This window comes from Montipora capricornis, chromosome 9 (assembly GCF_036669925.1).
Source record: "Montipora capricornis isolate CH-2021 chromosome 9, ASM3666992v2, whole genome shotgun sequence".
NCBI classification, from domain to species: Eukaryota; Metazoa; Cnidaria; class Anthozoa; order Scleractinia; family Acroporidae; genus Montipora; species Montipora capricornis.
In genome coordinates, this window is record NC_090891.1 from 37,754,928 (window position 1) to 37,776,015 (window position 21,088).

At 41.0% G+C, this 21,088-nt stretch overlaps 1 protein-coding gene across 2 annotated transcripts in view; it reads left to right on the forward strand.

Annotated features, from left to right (window-relative positions):
- The first annotated feature begins 207 nt into the window (after nt 1–207).
- The window catches only part of LOC138015482 (fibrillin-2-like), a 38,907-nt gene continuing 18,026 nt past the window's right edge, over nt 208–21,088 (forward strand). For both annotated transcript variants that reach the window (XM_068862549.1, XM_068862550.1), the window contains exons 1-16: nt 208–286; nt 414–508; nt 4,352–4,500; nt 5,959–6,160; nt 6,485–6,643; nt 9,861–10,058; nt 10,656–10,781; nt 11,479–11,601; nt 12,235–12,357; nt 14,101–14,229; nt 15,199–15,385; nt 15,879–16,046; nt 16,935–17,218; nt 18,400–18,516; nt 19,180–19,246; nt 20,986–21,044. In XM_068862549.1, the coding sequence (XP_068718650.1) occupies nt 261–286; nt 414–508; nt 4,352–4,500; nt 5,959–6,160; nt 6,485–6,643; nt 9,861–10,058; nt 10,656–10,781; nt 11,479–11,601; nt 12,235–12,357; nt 14,101–14,229; nt 15,199–15,385; nt 15,879–16,046; nt 16,935–17,218; nt 18,400–18,516; nt 19,180–19,246; nt 20,986–21,044 (2,212 nt within the window). In that variant the 5' untranslated portion in view covers nt 208–260. The remainder of the gene's footprint in view (nt 287–413; nt 509–4,351; nt 4,501–5,958; nt 6,161–6,484; nt 6,644–9,860; nt 10,059–10,655; nt 10,782–11,478; nt 11,602–12,234; nt 12,358–14,100; nt 14,230–15,198; nt 15,386–15,878; nt 16,047–16,934; nt 17,219–18,399; nt 18,517–19,179; nt 19,247–20,985; nt 21,045–21,088) is intronic.

Consider the following 21,088-nt stretch of genomic DNA (forward strand, 5'->3'; position numbering starts at 1 on the left):
TCAAATAATTATCCAGGCGTATTTCTTCTCACAGAAGAATAATTTCTTATCTTCTAACGAGTGAGTTTATATTCGCTCGGTCAAGGACCCCTTATTTTTTTAACCTGATCACAGACATGTCGGACAAAGCATCAATCGATCTTTGCCAAATGGATTGTGTCCAAAATAACTCTGTCACCCTAATATCAAGTTACAACAATCGAATTACACTGCGTCAAAAAAGAAGCTCGTCTCAAAGTGATTAAGACTAAGGACAAAAGATGGCTACCTTTATATTGCGCTTTCTGTAAGTCAATAAGATAAGTGAAGGAATATCGATCATTTGTCATTTATTGATAACATCTTACTTACTTCGCAACTCTTCGTAAGTGGTAAGTTAGTTTGAGAATGATTTTGTTTTTTAACGACTACAGGATTCTGGTTAGCTTTACCTTGACGTCCGCAGTGCTTCCGCTAATTCACACTCGGCTCAAGCACGCTGGTCGGGGAAGATCATCTGAAAGCCAAAGTAAGTCATAATTGACGGTTTAAGGTTCTTGTGTTTTGATTCCTTTTGGCTTATTTCGCTTCTTTGTTTCAAGATTCACTTGAAAATGATTCTCTCAGCTCGTATCTACACCAACAGAGCACATGCCTTCGATCAGTCTAATTTTTACCATGGTCTCAGGTTCTTTCTTTCTACAACTGATTAGAATAAAATTGAAAAGGAAATCGATCGTCTGGAAAAGATTAATTTAACTTAACAGCTTCTCTATACCCGAAGTTTAATGAGAGAGGATTCGCGGTAAAAATATTTAATCAGAGTCGGAGTCAACACAGATTTTGAGGAAGTTCTAAGATTGTCAACTTCCTCCGCATATGTTGAAGTGGCGTCCGTATAAACGTCCTTGTAAACATCTGGCTTTGGTGTGTTCCCTTTTATGAACTAGAAGTAATCATGATCCTTTGAGGCCTGCGTAAAGGCTGTTTACGTTTCATTCCATCCAAAGGCCAGCTGAAAGGCTCGATATCATGCCACAACGTCGATTGCTCTAATTAAATACAAACTGAGGCCATACTCACGCGCCCGGCAAAAGTGGCTTGCTCTCCTAAAAAAATTCCCAGCTGGATCATAATTTTGGGACACCCTCCCGATCTAGAACTTGGTATCCATTTCAGAGACTCTAAAACAGATTATAAAATTTCGAACATGCGAAACCTTTAAATTATCAGCAATTGTTTGATGCTATTCATAGACAATTTGTTTAACAGATAAAACAAATTGTTTCGCCCTCACTGCAGTGGACACCGAAAGACGTGAGGTGTTGAGATTGTAATCGGAGGCCAACAAGAGGCTGCAGTTTGTCTTAGGCCCTGTTTACATGGAGGGAGGGTAACCCTGCTGGAAGGGTTACCCTTCTAGGAGGGTTACCCTCCTCTATTGTTTTTCCCGGTTTCGTTTACATTCGAGGTAGGGCTAGGGTTACCCTTCTAGGAGGGTCATGTTTTTGTTTATTTAAGCCATGAAAACGCTCGAGGTAGGGTTACCCTCCTAGGAGGGTCAAGTTTAGGGTGATCAGATTACTGTCATATTAGCCTGTTCCAGGCTCTCAGATAGTCGAGAAAACGAAAAAAACTGCGTGTGAAAAGCGAGTGGGGGCTTGGCTCGCGGCTACTGTTATATTCTCGCCAACTACAAACATGTCTTCGCGTGGTTATAAACCTGGGGGGAACTACTTCGTCGAACAGTGCTGGCAATAGTGACTAATCCAAGCCGGAATGATAGAGGCAGAGATAGCCCCGGGGATAACCCTACACATGTAAACGGGGGCTATCTATTGACCCTTCTAGAAGGGTAACCCTTCTAGGAGGGTTACCCTCCCTCCACGTAAACAGGGCCTTAAAAAACGTGGAAGTCTCTATTTGTTCTCGCTCTATTGCTTCAGCAAACATGCAAGAAGTTAGTAGCTTTTAAACTTTTCTTTAAGTCAGTCGCACGAAAATTTGTCTCCTTGAAATTTAAACTCGCAAGGCAATTCCATACCATATCCTGTTCCTCTCACAGTTTATCCGCTTTCCCGTAATAAGAACCGTTGCTTAGTTAGACGCACGCTTCAGGAACTTCGTCGCCCAATCTCAAACATATTCTAATGAACAAATGGCATCTGATACAAAACCAGCTCTTACTGAGACAAATCTTTAAAAACCCGCCCTCAATTTCGTGTAGAAAAGGGAGATCTTTGAAAGGTGTACTTGTTAGTGCAAAGCTCTGAGGTCTTTGAATTTCCTATCTTGACCCAGAAGAGTCGTGTTGGCCTGTCTATTCCTTAAAACACAATAACAGGTTGTCTTAATTAAGAGCTTCCAAAGACTTGTTGTGGTGTATTATGTGCCCTCTATTGCTCTTTTTTTTCAACCTCACATAAGCGGACAAATTAAGGGTAAGTGTAAGTGTCCGCTTACGGGAGGTTCGACAGTAATTACTTTTTTGTGCTACTAGTACTGATTTGTCATGGGGAGTGGGGGAGTGTCACGTAATGCGGAGTGTCATATGAGGTGCCCATCCCTTCCAAAACTGGATCCCAATTTTGAAGCCTCATCTGACATGAATACTCTCTTTTTTTTTTCCCGTGAAGAATTATTCAATTTTAGTAAAGGAGACAGTTTTACTGTCATCTATTTCGAAATGTCAAATTGCTATGCGCAAGGCTCATTGCTGAAGCAACGCGGATTCGTTTTAACTCTCTTTCTTCCGTTATCATTTGTATTTTCATTAATCTCTATTTATTACATCCGCTTGGAAATCAGCCTGTAATGCTTTCTTTTTTCGTTCTGTGCGGCGCTAGTGTACATGAATAAAGATGTAATCCAGGAAATTCACTCTCTGATTGCTTTTATCCGGAATGCTGAGACCTTTTCGTCGAAATATCGCACCTTTTCTCTACAGATATGAAGGCCTTCCCGCGTCGCTTCTAACGAATCTATTAACTCATATTCGGTTGACTTCGTTTTTGTGATCGGTTTTTGCGATCCTTTTCGCGGAGGCAATCAACATAAAATAGATTTAAATAAATATCATAATTTATTAGTGAAAATACAACAAGAAAATCTCTACCTGCAGGGAAAAAAGTAGAATTATAATAAAATTAAATTCAATATCGTCATCGTCATCATCATTAAATAATGATAAAACTCCGGCTAACAGGTAAATAATAAGGGATGAATAGTACCACATTTGGTAGCGTCAATGATATATTCGCTGTTATAAGGTTTAACCAAAAAATTCCTCTAAAAAAGTTGTCCAGTTGTTGTTGTTTTTTGTACCTGTTCAATTAAAAAACCTAGACCAAACGGAAAAACTAAATCTCGCCAAAATTCAAATGAGAGGCTTCATATCTGCTTCTAAAACTTATTAATAATTCATCAGTTTTTTTGAGAGAATGTTTAACACATATTAAATGAAAGGTGTTACAATTGAACCCACTGGGAACTCGGAAAAATCCGAGCCCCCGATCGGATTCGAACCCACGACCCTCCGTGATCGAGTACGGATGCTCTAACCACTGAGCTACTGGAGACTCTATATGGTAAGCAAGGGTGAAATGTTGGTATTTGACTCGAGGAGCATCGATCACGCAGCCACAGAGTCAAATATCGACTGACAGCATAGCTCATAACTGCATCGCGCAATCACATTGAGAGCATCATTGAACGATGCGGCCAACCAACCACCAAAGTGAGCGAATGTGAGAGAATGTTTAACACATATTAAATGAAAGGTGTTACAATTGAACCCACTGGGAACTCGGAAAAGTCCGAGCCCCACATTTCACCCTTGCTCACCATAGAGTCTCCAGTAGCTCAGTGGTTAGAGCATCCGTACTACATTACGGAGGGTCGTGGGTTCGAATCCCATCTGGGGGTCGGATATTTCCGAGTTCCCACTGGGTTCAATTGTAACACCTTTCATTTAATGTCAGTTTTTTTTGCCAATAAAATATGGTTAAATTCGTCATCTACCGGACTAAAATGGCGGAGGACAAAGGAATCATTGTTATTCCGATTAGGCCTTGCTAATTAGGTATTGTTATGTTCGCTTTGTTCTTTTGTTTTACGGACATTAATTATTTCGGATCCGGTACATAAAAGACCAGCCCAACAATTCAAACAACAACGAATTTCGCATATTTTAATTATATTAATCACGTAATCTCATGAGAAATTCGGGCCCTGAAACAATACAAATCCTTTTGAACAATTTTAGAAGCTATATCAAAACCTTGATTTTTGCAACGAACTTTTTCAATGGCAATTTCATGAAATAATAATAATAATTTATTTCTTTTGTTTTGTTTTTTTCATATCCATCTAGTTCAATGTGGAGGTGACATACATGTCAACGGTACCGGTGAGATAAAGAGCCCTCGCTACCCATCGCACTATCCGATTGATATCGTTTGTGAATGGAAGATTTGCGTTAAAGAAGGCTCAAGAATTACACTGACGTTTACTGACTTTGAGGTACATATGACTTTTTAAGTTACAGTTGTTCAGTGATGGTAAATACCAACTGTTACAGATTCGTCGACGTGTCTGATATCTTTGGTCAGCTGTGTCAAATTTTAGACTGGGGCCTGAATATGGGACCTGAATTTGTGCAGGTGTCGGTGGCATTCTCGTCACCAGAGCCTCGGATCGACCCAAGGCTCTGCAACTCTTTGTAGGAGAACATGCGCTGTAGGGTTGTTATTGCCAAAAATTGGCTATTTGAACCTTACGGCGCCTGCTCACTCCTCGTGCTAACATGAATGCACCAATTAGAGACGCTTTTGATTGTTCTTCACGAAAACCAATAAGAGGACACTTTGTTTCAGGGTTCCCCAGAGCTCTTCTCTCCCTCGGTCAAGAGATAGAAGAGCTCTGTTATCGAGATTGGTGTAGGCGGATGAAAAATGCAAGTGCGAGGAAAGAATACCAGTTCCATGCCACCACGGTCGACGCTGGAAGCGTCATTCTCCCCCGCCATTTTGAAAAAAATGACACAAACTGCTTCCGGGTATCTTGCTTTCCCCCGTGTTTGCTCGGTAAATTCCGGTCTCAGGTTGAATCCGTTTTTGCCTACAATACTAGACATATTTCGTTGGAACACTCAGCGAATGGTCTAGAATCATCTTGTTACAAGATCGTAGCTTATACCACATCACCCTCCCCCAATTCAATGTTGTGTGAGAATTTTTCCCGGCGACTGCTGGTGGTTGTGAAAATCAACATTGGAGGAGGGGGGAAACGGGAATGGGTGTTTCAACAAATATGACGGGCATTGTAGGTAGAATATGCACTCAATTGCTTTGAACACTGTGCTTGTGTATTGTGCTTATTTCGATTCCGCCTCCTGCTTTCACAAGGAAGTGAATGATCAAAGTTTGGAGAATTTTGTGGAGGATTTAAGTGCATTACGCTGAGTTTTTCCTTCTCTGACTTTAACCAATTGGCCGAGTTTCATATTTCAATTCAGGCATGGCTGCGAGGCTTTAAGGTCAAAGTTTACGGATCAGTTCTGTTTTCTTTGTCTAACAAGTCTCAAGGGAGATTTCCAAACAAAAGAATATTCAAAGTTAAGCAAAAAGCCTCTTAGCCTTGTGTGAATATTTATATATCGAACGTGGCCTATTCAACACCTGTTATAAATGAACGGCCCGGGATTGGATTGGATGAAATACTGAACGGACTGGAATCATACAACAAACATTTTACACATGAGCTAAAGTCAATTAAATTGTGAATTAAAGGACAGGAAAAATCGAAATGAAACCAACTTTTAGCCGTCAGGAACAACAGCCTCGAATCCCGAAAGTGACGTCAAGGGAGAATCACGTGACTTCCTCCTGTTGTTTGTTGGTAACAATGGGTAAAATCGAGAATAGCAAAGCAAAAAGAGCTCATTTAACACTTTTGGCATTTGTTTTTTGTGCATTTTAGTTAGAATCAACCAACGACTGCGCTTTTGATGCTTTGGAGGTGTTTAATGGAGCAACAAGTAATCCCATCAATCGAGTGGCCAAGCTATGTGGATATGAAAAACCAGATCCCATCATCTCCACGGGCAACGAGATTGTCCTCAAGTTCCGCTCGGATTTTTCAGTTGTTAAAAGAGGCTTCAAATTGCAATATAAAGACACAGGTAGCTTGGTTTGCCTCGCACAAAACCCGCAGATAATTAAAGCCCGTGAGGGAAGCGGTCAAGTGTATTATCGAGGAACTTCTCTAAAAAGAGAGAATCAAGTTAAAATAAAACAATTTTCATGCTTTTATGACAAGCATGTGAAACAAACTGAATATTTCTAATCTTTCAAACATAGTCTCTCTTTTTTTTTCCCCTGGATATATGTTTAACCACCAGCTTTTCTGAATAAGAAGATTTTATGACCGAATTCTTCGTTGGACTTCTCAGAAGCGTCTCAATGGATAGATGTTCTGTGAACGTTTTCTATGTTTTCGTTCACAGGTTGTGGTAAAACATTTGGTGGAAATAGTGGTGTGATTACATCTCCTAATCACCCCGACAATCACCCATCGTCTATGGATTGTTCGTATATTGTCCGCGTCGCCAATGGCAGCATCGTCACTCTCAGTTTTTCTCATTTTGACTTGGAGTCATCCGAGGGTAAGACTTTTGGAACTGTTAACATTTTTTTTTTGCCCGATTTCCTATGTAAGTAGAGCAACATTGCTTTGAAAGTGCCCATCACCCCCAACATCTACCTTATTTATTTATTTATTTATTTATTTACTTATTTATTTACCGTAGAATTCCGAAAGTAACGGCCCACGTTACTTTCGGATTTTGCAGATAAAAGGGGCCGCTACTTTCGGGTAGCCGTTACTTTCGGGTAGCCGTCACTTTTGGGTAGCCGTTACTTTCGGGTAGCCGTTACTTTTGGGATAGGTGAAAAACGTTTGTAACTCGAAGTGGCCTCAGACAAAGAGGACACCTATTATGAAATTTAAAAGTCATTCCATTTATGCATATTCCGACCATGTAAGGTAACCAGATGAACAAACAGTAAACAAAACAGATTACCTTAATCGGTACGTTACATACACGATCACTATTAGTATTATACTGTACAGTATATTTTGACTCTTTGCTGACAAATTAATTTCAATACAGTATTGCAGCGTTCACAAGTTTCACTCACAGATTAAATCATGCAAAAAACTGAAACTGTAACTGTAACTTAAGACTACAAGATTTTTATAGTAAAGTGCGGAAGAAGATACTTCTCAGTAGCATCCCAAAGACGTTAAAGTTTCGTTAAGTTTCAAACTCGCTCACTGTTTGAAAATGGAGTTGAGAAAATTTCGCTTCTGATTTATGCTTGTGCTGCAAGATAATTGAGTTTTCTAATCTGTATACATTGAATGATAATAACGGTTTCACGGTTACTACCAAAGAAGAGATATTTGTATTTCTCTCGTTCCAGTTAAATATGTTACGTTAAATACGGCACTCCTTAAGATCGCTTTGTAAGCCGACGGAAAGTAATGCTTGAAATGAACATTAAATACAACAGTCACAACAGTGTTTTGTTATCGTTTTGGGGTGATTTTTCAAAATGCCGTTACTTTCGGCCGAGTAGCCGTTACTTTCGGGAGGGCCGCCACTTTCGGAATTCTAGGGTATTCTCCAAAATTGTCCCAAATACGTTGTGTTGTTTTTAGAACCTTTGGATTGAAAATTCACCTTTTTTATTTGCTTTGAAAGACGGGAAAAGTCGTTATACTTTGATCCATAACCGAGGAATGAGGGAGAATGGGTTCTATACCGGGTTGACGCATACGTCACAAATTAATTTTTATCGTTGTTTAAAAAGAACCAGCAAAATGCAAGGTAGTCTATGACGTCAACCCAATGTTAAACCCATTCCACTCCATTGCTCGGTTATGCGTCAAAGTATAACGACTTTTTCCGTCTTTCAAAGCAAATAAAAAAGTAAATTTTCCATCCAAAGGTTCTAAAAACAACACAATGTATTTGGACAATTTCTGAGAATAACTCAAGTGTTAACGTTTGTTGATGTGATAGGCACTTTAAATGAAGAGACTCTAGATAAAAGACGACAGACTTAAAAAAAGACTGAAAAGAACATAAATACCTCTAACTAAGGGGGTTGCGGAATTATGATTTTCAATTATTATCAGTATACGCGTGGGCCAAATAGAAAATCGGCCTCTTCAAAACACACGCTCAGCGGGCCGCAAAAGACTGACAGCGGGCTGCTAATTCATTATCAGCTCTACAGCTGATTGGTTCTTGCTTCAACTTTGTGATATGCCTGTTATTTATAGACGATTTTACGCATTTTTTCGGTAATTTTAAATAAGTTCACTGGACTGAGTTGATTCTTTAATAGCTTGTTCAATCAACACTTACATGATGATTTGAAGTGACTTTGAATTCGTTATTCTCTTAGCTTGTATTATTAAAACTCGCATTCTTGATATCATTTGGCCTTGTTTATTGACAATAACGATAATGACATGACTTTTTTCGGGAATATTGTTTATTTGCGCCCTTGTTGTGTCATTTGCGGCCCTCGCGCCTCGCGCTAGGGCCGCAAATGACAATAAACGCAAATAAACAATATTCCCTCAAAAAGTAATGTTATTCCCTTATTATCGATATTAATTCACGGTTATCATTATTAGGCATGCTATTCAAATCAAGAGAAAATATCAAAATTTGCCACTGTGTTCTCACTTTTGGGACAAGGGAGTTTAAGCAAAGAGGATGACGAAGTCATCGAAAATGCCACTTCAGAATATAACTTAGCGCTATAATCATAGCAATTTCGTTCATCTCGTTCAAGTTGCATAAATCGGGCAAACTATCACATAACTGTATTGGTACGAACTTTTTTAAAGCAAAGCTAGAAAATGAAACGTTCATTGTTGTATGGTCACGTTCTGCTTAAAAACTAAAATTTGGTCATTTCATGCATGTTTTTGTTTTGTAGAGTTCGTCCAAAAAGTGTGCTTAACTGTCTGCAGCACACACAGCTCGAGTATCTTTCCCTCTTTTAACCAATGCTATTTTTGTTTTCTGCCTTAACGGTCGTCGGTGATTCCCTGGTTTTGCATCGCGCAACCCTACTGCGCATAATTTCTTGAGTCATTGGCGTGGGCATAGCCGCGGGCATTAGCTCGCGCACATATATATTTTCATTGAAACCAGGCTTAATCCGTCAAGGAATGGCTATTGGACCTTAAGATTCTTGTTCTAGTTCAAGAACGAGGACGAGGACGAGAACGAGTACGAGGTTTAATTGCTTGTTTTTAGCGAAAATTTATAACCCGGACGATTAATCTTTCTTAGCAGCCTTTTCCTGATCGAAAAATGCCAAAACTACTACTGTGTTGGTGACTTGTTTTGACACGACGACATTTTTGCAAAACCTCGTACTAAAATGACGACGGTATCACGTCACGTTTTCCCGCCACAATGACGCTGGTTTGCGCGCGCTCACTGTTGTTCTATGAGAAAATCTCCTACTCGTAGTCGTTCTCGTCCAAGAATCTAAAGCTCTCTATTATTTTCTCCTTAACAAGTACGGTGACCGCCATTTTTTATTACATTTTTATCATCTCCTTGACATCTTACAACAGTGTGCGAAGTTTTATCGGAAAGCTTTGAGAAGTTATATTTCTAAACTCCCTACTTCTCTTTGTCATTCTTGATTGCCATCTTCTCGCTGTCTTCCTTAATTTTTTCGTTCTCTCTTCTTGTTCTCTGTTACCATTCACTGAAATTTGTCAATAAAATAGTTTTTTTGACGACACTGAATAACAGTTCCTTTGAATTCCTTTCTCTGTTATTGTAGGCGCCTCTGGCTGTGTGTACGACTACGTTGAAATTTTTGATGGTCCACTGCTAAACGCTCCTAGCCTTGGCAAATTCTGTGGCGGCACCAAGCCCGACCTAATCCGCTCGAGTACCAATGAACTTCTCCTAAAATTTCATTCGGATCAGTCGATAGATCGCTCTGGCTTTGTCGTGTCATACACTGCCGATTCTCCAGGTTAGTAATCTCATCAAGTATCGATGAAATCAGGAAATAATTTTTATGCCAGATAAGTAGAAACATTGTAGGGTGTAGGTGTCAATGTTTGCCACCCCAGAAAATGACTTTTAATTGACTGCAAATGGTGGGGTCGGCTAAAAGCGACTGAACATACGACTTTGGTGTTTGATATCCAGTATGTCATGCTGCTGTTAAAAATTTAATTCAACTCCATTACCGGTAAAAAGCAGTTCGTCTAAGTTTGGTATCTACTTTCAAAAAGTTAAGGAGAAGCTAACGAAATCCTGCCGGGCTTAATCGTCATGGTACGACGCTTCGGTGCAGAGTCCGGGGTTACCTCTACAGGGTCCATTTTTTTCTGTGTTGGTGTTTGTCCTACGCATGCGCGAGTGCACTTCGTAGTTTCAGTGACAGTTTCAATACCTACCATAAGGAAGATGGTCTTAATTTCATTCATATAGCACCCCCGCTGGTAATAATATGGGTCGTTATTACTTTCTGCTTGTCATCTTTTAGCAATAAACGACGCTCATAGCGTGAAAGAACTTCTTTAAACTGATCATTGTAAACTCTGTTCTCTTTCTCTTGCTACAGCCGTTGTTGATGCCTGCTTAAATGATAACGGTGGATGCAGTGATATTTGCTCCAGGACAGACTATGGACGAATCTGTTCATGCCCTTCAGGATTCTCCTTAGACATAGACGGTGCCACTTGCAAAGGTGCGTGGAGTTTGATCGTAACTGACGCGAGCATACGCTGGCGGAAAAAAGCTCTGAATACGCCAAACAGAAAACGAGCCCATGATCACTGACTCTGATAAGTATGGCAGGAGGCAGGACTACTTCCCCCTGAATTTAGATTTGGGCGGTAAAAGAGGTGTCATCGAGTCTCAAATTGATTATACGTAACATCCGATTGGCCGAGAATGTGCAGTTGGGGAGATTTTTTGAGCCAATCACCCGAGGTGTAGTAATTCACGGGCAGGGAAATTAAGAAGTAACTTTGTAAAATTTGTGAGAAGCACTCTAACTTTGCTTCAACAATCATTTGACCGCCTTATTCAACATTGTTGGGTACGCTCGTGTGCACTAATTGGTCTCTCGATGACGTATCTTTGTCCGTATCCATAGTAACCACCGCGGCTGCAGCCTGGGACTGACTACCGAGCCTTTCGTGAAGCTCTGTTGAATCAAATGTTGATGATGTGTCGAAACTGTTTGCCCACAGTCTCATCGCTTCCAAAACAGCAGAAAAATCTTGAAAGAGGAAAGTATTGTGACAAAGCATCTTAATGTGGGGAGAGAAATGACACCATCCTGGAAATGGCCTAAAGAACTACAATTAAAAACCAAACAAAGATACACTGCATATCTATTTTAAATTAATTGGTTAAATGGGTCCTTTTCTTTCATTTAGATATCAACGAATGCGTGATCAGCAACGGAGGTTGTTCCGAAACGTGCTTGAATACCATTGGCGGATTTATGTGCAGCTGTAGGGAGGGATTTACGACCGACACGGACAACAAAACGTGTGTCAGTAAGTAGATTATGTCGGCCGATGGTGGACTGCAGCTTTACCCAAGAAGCTGACGGGTTCAAAAAATCAAAACGGAATAAACTTTCTTGTAGACCAGCGGAATCATGATAGTTACCATGGGGCGAAATCCGCCCCTTCCCCCACCCCTCCCCACCCTTCCCTTTCCCCCCCCCCCCCCCCCCCCACGACTGAAAAAAAAAAGAGACAGAAACATTCATCTAATCACTTGGCTTTATTTTGCAGATGACGGCAATGCAACCTGCCGCATGTTTCGGACGATTGTTTTTCCTCATAAAATGTTTTCGTGTGACGTCAAGACCCTCTAAGTACCACCCCCCCCCCCCCCTCCGTCTTCTTTTGTGCCAGATGCCATGCACATGTACTCGCTTCTTGGACTGTTCGCAATGGAAAAACGTCCACCTTTTTAACTGGGCAGGAATGTTTATACAGGGACCATTCATACCGAAAGTTTTAGCAGTCGAACGAGCTCTTTTTTCTACTGAATATTCTACCATTTTTTTTTAATGAAAACATGGAGCGAGATCTGCCACGTTGATCAGGGGAACGTTTTGCTCGCTTTGTTCAGTGAAAGTTTAAGTGTATAAATTATGACGATGTTCTTCTTTACTTCAGATGAAAACGAATGCGCCACTGGGACTCACAAGTGTACACAACTTTGCCGCGATAGCGCGGGAAGTTATTACTGTGAATGTCACAAGGGTTACAAAATTGGAGCTGATCGTCTGACATGTGAAGGTAAATAAACCGAAAGAGTTGTCATAACATCTGCTAAGACTCGCAGGCCGACTTCCAAAACCTGGTGCACTATTCAATCAGAGAGGTGAAGCAACGACTAGGTCCCCGTGGACGATAAATGCTTATTGACTTGTGACGCAAGACTAGGAACAAGCAACATGCTTAGACGCATTAATTACGCGGGATGCCGTAGGCAGCGCGTTTTTTTCTATTATGCGATTTCACTGGATCTAGTCCACCTTGGCCATGGTATCACGTGCAAGACCTGGGGTTGATCAGGGTGGATAAGCACTATGTGTGATTTCATTGGCTCTAGTCCAACTTGGAATCACGTGCAAGATCTGGAGTACACATTGAAGTGCTCATCAAGCACAATACTCTTGCAATGTTCATGAAAGTTAATTCTCCAATCGAACCAGTTTGTTCACTTGTCAAATAGTGAACGGGAGGTTGAATTCCAGGGTTTATTAAGGTCCTCCCAGGGGTTTTGGGGAACAACGGAACATGGTTAATTTGAACTGGAAAACAGGGGAACAATGTAAAATATTTTAGGGAACAAGGGAACAAACATTTGGAGGAGGCGAATGCTCTCACCACTGCGCCTTCCCTGCTCCCTTAGTTTGTTTTGTCACAACAAAAGGTGATGGTGATCAAAACGTTACTGAGTTTATCTCTTGTGTTCAATTAAGATTGTGTCCCTAGTAAGAACCACCCTTACTGCAATTTTCTTAATTCTGTGGAATCTTACCTTCAAGCGCCAAGCAACAAACTGTGTTTCGGTTTCCATCAATCAAATTTCCGAACATAGCCGGCAAGGCAAGGTCGACTCCGTCTCCGGAAAGTGAATTGGAGTTTTTGTTTCCTTCACAGTTTGAACTCCATTATGATATAGAAATTCTTCAGTAAAATGATTCGTACAGATTCCATCGCTTTCCATCGGCGTCGAGTTCGAATGCACGAATATGTACCGTGGGAACCAAAGATGCTGATTGGTGGGTTATATCACCCATCAATTGATTTCGTCATCTGTTGTTGGCGTCGGAAGTTTGATTGATGGAAACCAAAGCGCAGTTTGACCGTTGGCGCTTGAAGATGAATTCCGCACAATTATGAAAATCGCAATATGAGACTGGTGTTGAAACGCCAATGGAAACCGTAGGTTTATTGCCCAAAACAAAGGATGAGCGTACTTCGCAACAGCGTTTTACATCATAGTACACATGGCCATTATGGCTAAATTTTGTAGTTTTGTATAATTTTTCCAAGTTTTAACGCTATTCATGAGGAGGCAGTGTGGCCCAGTGGTTAGAGCGCTTGCCTTGAGATCCGGAGATCCCGGGTTCAAGACGCGCTCTGACCACTCGTTAAATTTGATCCTGGTAGTCCCTGGTTCAACTTCCCAGCTGCACTTGTAAATGGCCAACTGGTTTGCCTCTGGCCAGTTGGGATTCTTAACAGTAGTTGTTGTTCTGTTCCGTCATTTCGTTGTGTTTCATTGGCCCTGAAAAGCCCTATGGGGAGCGGTCAATTAAGTATATATTGTATTGTATTGTATTGTATTACTTCTAGACAGTCGCAATACAGTTTACAATTCCATATGATGGTAAAGTGACTTATCAATACCGCGAATTCATGTTTAAAAATGATAACTGTTTTGGAGCTTTCGTCGTCATCCTTGCTTTAGGAAGTAAAAACGACGTCCACGATTGATGACCATTTTGATTGTTTCAATAAATGTTTCAGATGAGGATGAATGTAAACTTCCAAAGAACTTTCATCACTGCCAACAAACATGTGTGAACACACCTGGCAGTTATTACTGTATGTGTGAGAACGGATTCAGGCTAAGCGCAAATGGCAGGTCGTGTCGAGGTTAGTTAAGGAACCTTAAGGAAATATCTTGAAGCGACAACATGATAGCGTGGTTCACACCAGTGCAAGCGCAAACGCAAATAGCGCTCACGCTTAGACACCCTGTCAGCAGAGCCTTTCTTAATTCGACGAGAAAGAAAAGGCTCTGAGGAAATCGTGTTAAGTTTTTACTGAGTATGCGCAAGCCGTTGCTTGGAGACAGTCTCAAACCCAGGCCAAGATTCTATTGCACTCCTAGATGCCATATTGATTTTCGTACTGAAGGCTCGATTTTGACTTCCGCCTTGTCAAAAATATGATGCGCGCGCTACCTAAACCGGTTTGACCGGAGTAACTAGCCCAGAATCTTGGGCTGCGGCGACTTAAAAGACTTGACACGATTTCTGCAGAGCCTCTCTTTCTCGCTCTCTGCCAAGTTTTAGAGAGGCTCTGCTTGCAGGGATTACGCTTAGAATGCAAAGCAAAAGAATACGGAATTTTCTCATGTTGTTACAAACTCAACCCAGGTGGAGCCAACGTGGAACAAGTATAGGTACCTTACGCTCGCATTTGAGTTTGCAATACCCCGGTTCACACGAAAACAATAGCGAAACTTTGTTTATTTGAGTTGTGAAGGTCACACAACAGAACAAACTTCCAATTGATAGTGAGTTAATAGACTATCGATATTACGCCGATAGACCAATATTTGGGATTAAAACGTTTTGTTCCAGATATTTCCACGTCATTTCAATGTGAATGCTACAGTATAATGCAAATACACAAAGAATCTTAACCCCGGGAGGTTTGAAACAACATTTGGTTTATTGCTTATTTCCCCGCAAAAATTGCGGTTTAAAAATAGACACTTTTCTGACGTTGATGGGGACAAACCTGATATCAGGACAATTGGACAATTGGTAGCAATACTACGGTGAAATTAACAGCTTTGCAAAAACTGCGAGGTAAGCGTACAATTTTGGCTTTCAGACGTTGACGAATGTCTACTTGGTGGCGTGAGATGTGAGCAGAGATGTGTCAACCTCCCTGGTAACTTTTACTGTGACTGTTACCATGGATACCACAGGGATGTTAACCTGCCACACAAATGCGTAGATACTGATGAATGCCGGGAAGGCAGACCCGATTGTCATAAGTGCTTTAATCTTCAAGGAAGGTAAGAATAGAAATTAAAACGACAGTTTAAAGGTCTGAAAAAAATACGTAATATCATTACAACTTCATATCTTTGATATGAGGAGTGAATTTAGTAGACAATCGAACAAAGCAAATGTCGGCTCAGCGAAGAATAGAAGCTGCAATCTTTTCGACTTATAGAGTGCTGAGCAGTGAACGTTTATCATTTCCATCTTCTATCACTGAGGTCAGCATGATAGAAGCCGTTTGCCATAAATGAATAAATAAGCAAATAAATAAATTCTGGAACTTAAACTGAGGTTGACAAGAAATAGAAAAGATTAGTTATCAGGAGTTCGAGAAACGGGTCCCAGGAGACTGAAGGTCAACGAAAACAGTTCGGTCGCTCGAAAAAAACAACTGACTTATTTACGATGATTTTTATGGCATGATTAGCTATTCCTTTAAATTAAAACTCCTTCTTTTATCTATTCCTTTGTCCATTCATTCTTAAATTAATTTGTTTACTACAGCTATCGTTGTGAATGCGACGCAGGTTATACTGCAGTCAACAACCAAACTCGCTGTGCTGATATCAATGAATGCGCTGTTAACAATGGAAACTGCTCTCAGAGCTGCATCAACACGGAAGGAGGACACATGTGCGAGTGCAACGTGGGCTATGACCCCATTGATCAAGAGTGAGTAATCCGCGTTTCCCAGTTTCTTTCTTTCCTTTTGTTTTTCGCTAATTGCTACGATACGTTTGTTAAACCAAGACTATCTTGAAACACCCATGGTTATATAAGACTCTAGCAATCAATCTAACCGATAACAAGAAAAAAAACGATAAAATGGACCAATCAAAACTTCAGCGGCAGCGTAGCAGGTGCCACTCGAGCGCGGGAAAAAAAGGCGCGAAAGGGAGCAATGAATCTGACCAATATAATAAACTCAGGCCATTACAGCAACCAATCAGAAGTTGTTGCAAATGCGCTTAGCAGGTGCAAGCGGGAGAAGCGAAATTGCGCGCCTACGCGAGAATTAACTTTTGCTTTCACGATCTGGTTCCCTGCGCAGGTCAAATGGAATTTGATAACAATCACCAAGCAACGTGACTCGTAGCCAAAGAGTCAATTTCGTTCAACCCTAAGAAGAAATCCTGTAAATACCATTTGCAAAATTTTGAATATTGGTCGAGTTCCTTTTCTGCAATTTTTTAAACTTGCATAAAAGGAACGAGTCCAATATTTTCCCAATACAGACAAAACAATATTGGCTCTCTTGCGCAGGGTTTTCTATTCCTTGAGTCTTGCCTTTTCGCATTGTATGCCTTGCAATTGCGCCATTTCTATTCGTGGTTTTCACCTTGATGCTGTCCTTCCGCCGGTATCCACCAACGCCCTTGTGTAAATACGGATGCATTTTTTTCTTTCTAATATCGTTTGGACAAACTTAATCAGCTGATTTCCGTCTAGTTGATCAAATCTTCTCTTGATCAAAGTTCAAATGTATTCGATTGGTGCACACAAACAATTTCAGTTTCTTACTTCTTCGCTTACGGAAGTGTTTCGTATCTTGCTTGGCAGCTCACGCACCTGCGAAGACATTGACGAGTGCGCAACGAACAACGGAAAAGGAGATTGCGAGTACGCCTGCGAAAACACGAAGGGCTCATTCCTCTGCTCTTGTCCCGCGGGCTTCAGTTTAGATGCAGATGAGTTGACGTGCGTTGACGTCGATGAATGCCAAGTTCAAAATGGGAAGTGTTCACAGTCGTGCCTCAACAAGCCTGGTACTCACGTATGCGAGTGTTTCGATGGCTATGTCAACTCTGGAGACAATGGGACTGATGTGATCTGTCTCGATATAGGTAAGACTTTGAGAATTTACGAAACAGGGACAGAAAGTATTGCGAAAGGTAGAAGTGATCGCTCGCACTTATCCCCGTGGACAATTTAAGCAATTATATCTTCTAGATGTTGCCTGTAAAATCTGTTCTCAGGTTGAATCCGTTTTTACCGATTAAACTGGTGATCCTCATTTTATTTAGGTTTAATACGCACTCAGATGAATTGAACAAACTTTTTTTGGAGCCTAAGTTAAGCCTAGAGAAAAATTAGGGTCAGTTTAGGATTAGTTTTGGTTATTATACATGGATATCAACTGACTTATACAAAAGTAATCAAGTAAAGCTATGATCCTCGCAGTTGTGAACGCAATTTCTTCATAGTTCTGTTGGTTAGAGCGTCGCACCGGCGTCGCGAGGTCACGGATTCAAACCCCGTTGAAGTCCTGAATTTTTCAGGCTTCTCTACGCAATTGCTAAAATTCCGTTCACAACTGCGAGCTTCACTTGATTTCATATCCGCGATTCAATATATGATTCATTTCATTTTTTCATTGCGTTCATTTATGCAAAAGTAAATAACGAAAAGACTATGAATCCGGAGGGTTCGGGTTCGAGTTCTGGTAAGTGCATAGTACCCTTACTTTGTTGTAATGTTGAGACTAAATGGGTAAGTCACGGTATGAATACAGAAACCGATAAGATGATACGAAACAATACTAAGATGTGATGATATGAGGAAGACAAAGCTCGAGGGAAGGTATAGGTGTTTTCAATCCTTTTATAAGGGGTTGATTAGGTAGAGTGCGTATTCAACCTAGGTAAAATGAGGATCACAAATTTAACCTAATTAAAAACGGATTCAACCTGAGAATGGATTTTACCGGCAACATAAACACTAATCTCGTACCCAGATCTCACTCTGTCTCTGGAAATGTGTGACTATGGGAGATCTGGGTACGAGATTACATAAACACCTGAAAAAATTCAGCCGGCTTCAGCGGGATTCCAGCCCATGACCACTGCAGTGCCGGTGGAATGCTCTACCACTTTGTTCCGGACACGGACATCCATCGCTCCCTTAATCGTTTGTAAACTGCACAAAAAGCAGTGTGTCCGAAGACCTACAGGTAGCATTGCAAATTAGTCCTAAAAAGACTCGAGGTGTGTCGCTTATGATTGGACCTTACTTTACTTCACCGCAGATGAATGCTTTGACGGGACTCACGAGTGTGACAGGCTTGCCGTATGTGAAAACACTGCCGGAAACTACACGTGCCAGTGTCCTGATGGCTATTATTCGCAATGGAAGAATTGCCTAGGTAATGAAAACAACGTATGCGTAGATTAGTTTATGTTTTTGACTTTTTCCTTGCATAGGAGTTTCGAGCAAGCTCTCTATATCGTGGGTTTCACGCGCGAATGCCACGCGGGATTCACTCTCGAGAAAAAGCGCGAGAGCGAAGTGCATGGAAAGTGCATTGAAAGTGCTTTCTTTAAGAATTCCCTTGCACCTTGCGCGCTACGTTTCAACATCTTGGCTTACACCCAAGTAAGGCTCTCGTGTCATCTCATACATGTGATCTCAAGCATCTCATAAGGACTCATGTGCATCTCTGGTCTTACACAATTGTGGTCAAACTCAAGTGAATCTCGCACCCAATTGATCCCTCGTGCGATCTGTTTTAGGAAGCATTACACGCGCGTAATTCTCTTTAGGTAGTATCACATAACAGTCCCTTTTCTAGTGGGCTAACATTTCGCAGTTTGCGCGTTTATTTGCATGTGTGGATGTGGGACCTTTCTGCAAACAGGGAGGCTCATATAGCGAAAAGTTTGTCTCCAGAGGAGCTGTGCATGCATACATTTTAAGCCGCAAGCAGTCCAGAGCTTTAAATCTCGCGCTTTCATTAACATCATTGAGATCATTGAGATCCACGACACTTCAAAGTTCAATGACAAATGTGTTTGATGTTTGGCTTCAGATGTTGACGAATGTGCCAGACCGGAAGGTCGTCAGTGTCATCAAATATGCAACAACACCGCTGGCAGGTAATTGATAATTTTTAATCATCAAACCATTAAGTTGTTTTCTCACTAACCACCCAGCTTATTTCGAATTCAAGGTTCGATAGTTTGGTAACCAAACGTTGATCAAGTGAATAGCCAACGGTTCCAAGGCAAAACACTATGATGAAGAAAATCACTTCTCGTTTTTCTTCACATTTCGAATGCTCTTGCGATGAATGCTCAACAGGCGAAATTTTTTTAGTAATTTCAAGAGGAAGACTGTTTATTTTAACTCCTCTTTTTTTCTTTTAACGATCCGTCATTGCCGAGAAAGTGACGTCATTTACTCACTGGCTTAAAAATGAAGTGCGTGATTGTCAAATTCGTATTCTGCTTACTAATTAAGGAGGCTCGCTTGAGTTTTAGGGCCGCGGGAAAGCTGAGCACTAGTATGTACGCGCGTGTTTTCGGATTTTTGTGACGTCAGCGTGACCAAATCTGTAAAATTAACCCCTCATTTTTTCGCGTTCCCTTCGGAAAATTTTTCAAATCTGGCTCAGTTATAACCACATACAATTCCTATCAAATACCAACACCTTCATAATCTCTTGATACCAATCTGTCAGAGCAGGAGCTTGATGAGCTCCTGGTCAGAGCTAATCGAATATATTTAGCAAAATGACAAATTACAAAATATTTGCAAAACCGTCTGAATGACCTTGACTTTTACCACTTCGAAATGTCTGGCAATATGATTTCCATAATGTGGCAAGCAATGAAAAAATGCCACCGAAGGAAAGCATAAATATTAAGGAATTTAGGCCCAAAATAGGAATATATATTGCCTGTCGTAAAATGTGAGGCAGTGCGGCCATTTCATTAGATGTGTGGTGGAAGTGTGGCCCAGTTGTTAGGGAGCTTGCTTTGAGATCCGGAGATTCTGGATTCAAGACACGTTCTGGCCACTGGTTGAATTTGTTCCAGGTAGTCCCTACTGGTTCAACTTATCAGCTGCACTTGTAAATAGCCAACCAGCTTGCCTCCGACAGTTGGGATTCTTAACAGTTGCTGTTGAATGTTCTGTTCTGTCATGATTGTGTTCTTTGGCCCTGAAAAGCCCCTATGGGGAGTGGTCAATTATGCATGTATGTATGTGATGTTGCTATGGTAATGGTCATAATCCAAAAATTGACACCCAAAAAATAAGGCTTATTATACCGGTACCCATACTGGTAAATTTTTACAGGGAGAACGTTAAGAGAAATTAGCTGGGTTTCCTTTTGTAACTCGTGCCCTGTAGTGAGAGTATAGGGAGCGACCTTCAGCCGCATTCGCGGGCACTGCACGCTAGTGGCAAAATGACATCACTTTCTCCTCGATCCAGCTCTCTGAGAGCTTATCTGTCAGAACCACACCAAGTAATGGAGGACCGTTAAATGAAAACATTGCCGTCAAAATAAATAGTGTTTCTCTTGGAGTGAGTGCCTAAAATCTCGCATTTCTAGTATTCAGTACAAGAATGTGTTGCTGTTGTTAACTCTCTGTTCCACGTTTTTCTGGGTATCGAGACTTAATAGTCGTTAATATCTTTATCTGAATAGTATTTAATAGTACGTTTTATACCAACCTCTAGACACACCAATACAATGGAGAAATGTACGACTTCTGGTGGACGCACAAAAGAGGCTAATGAGAGATCTTTTTGTTTTCGTCCACCACCATGACGGTGATAACGTCACGTGAAACCCTCCTATTTCTAATCGCGTCCTTTCATTTTTCAGCTTCCATTGTGCTTGTAGAGAGGGGTTTGCTCTTCAGGCGGACAAAAAGACCTGCGCTGGTGCGTAGCTTTAAAAAGAAAATTAAATTACCCTGTTAATTGCT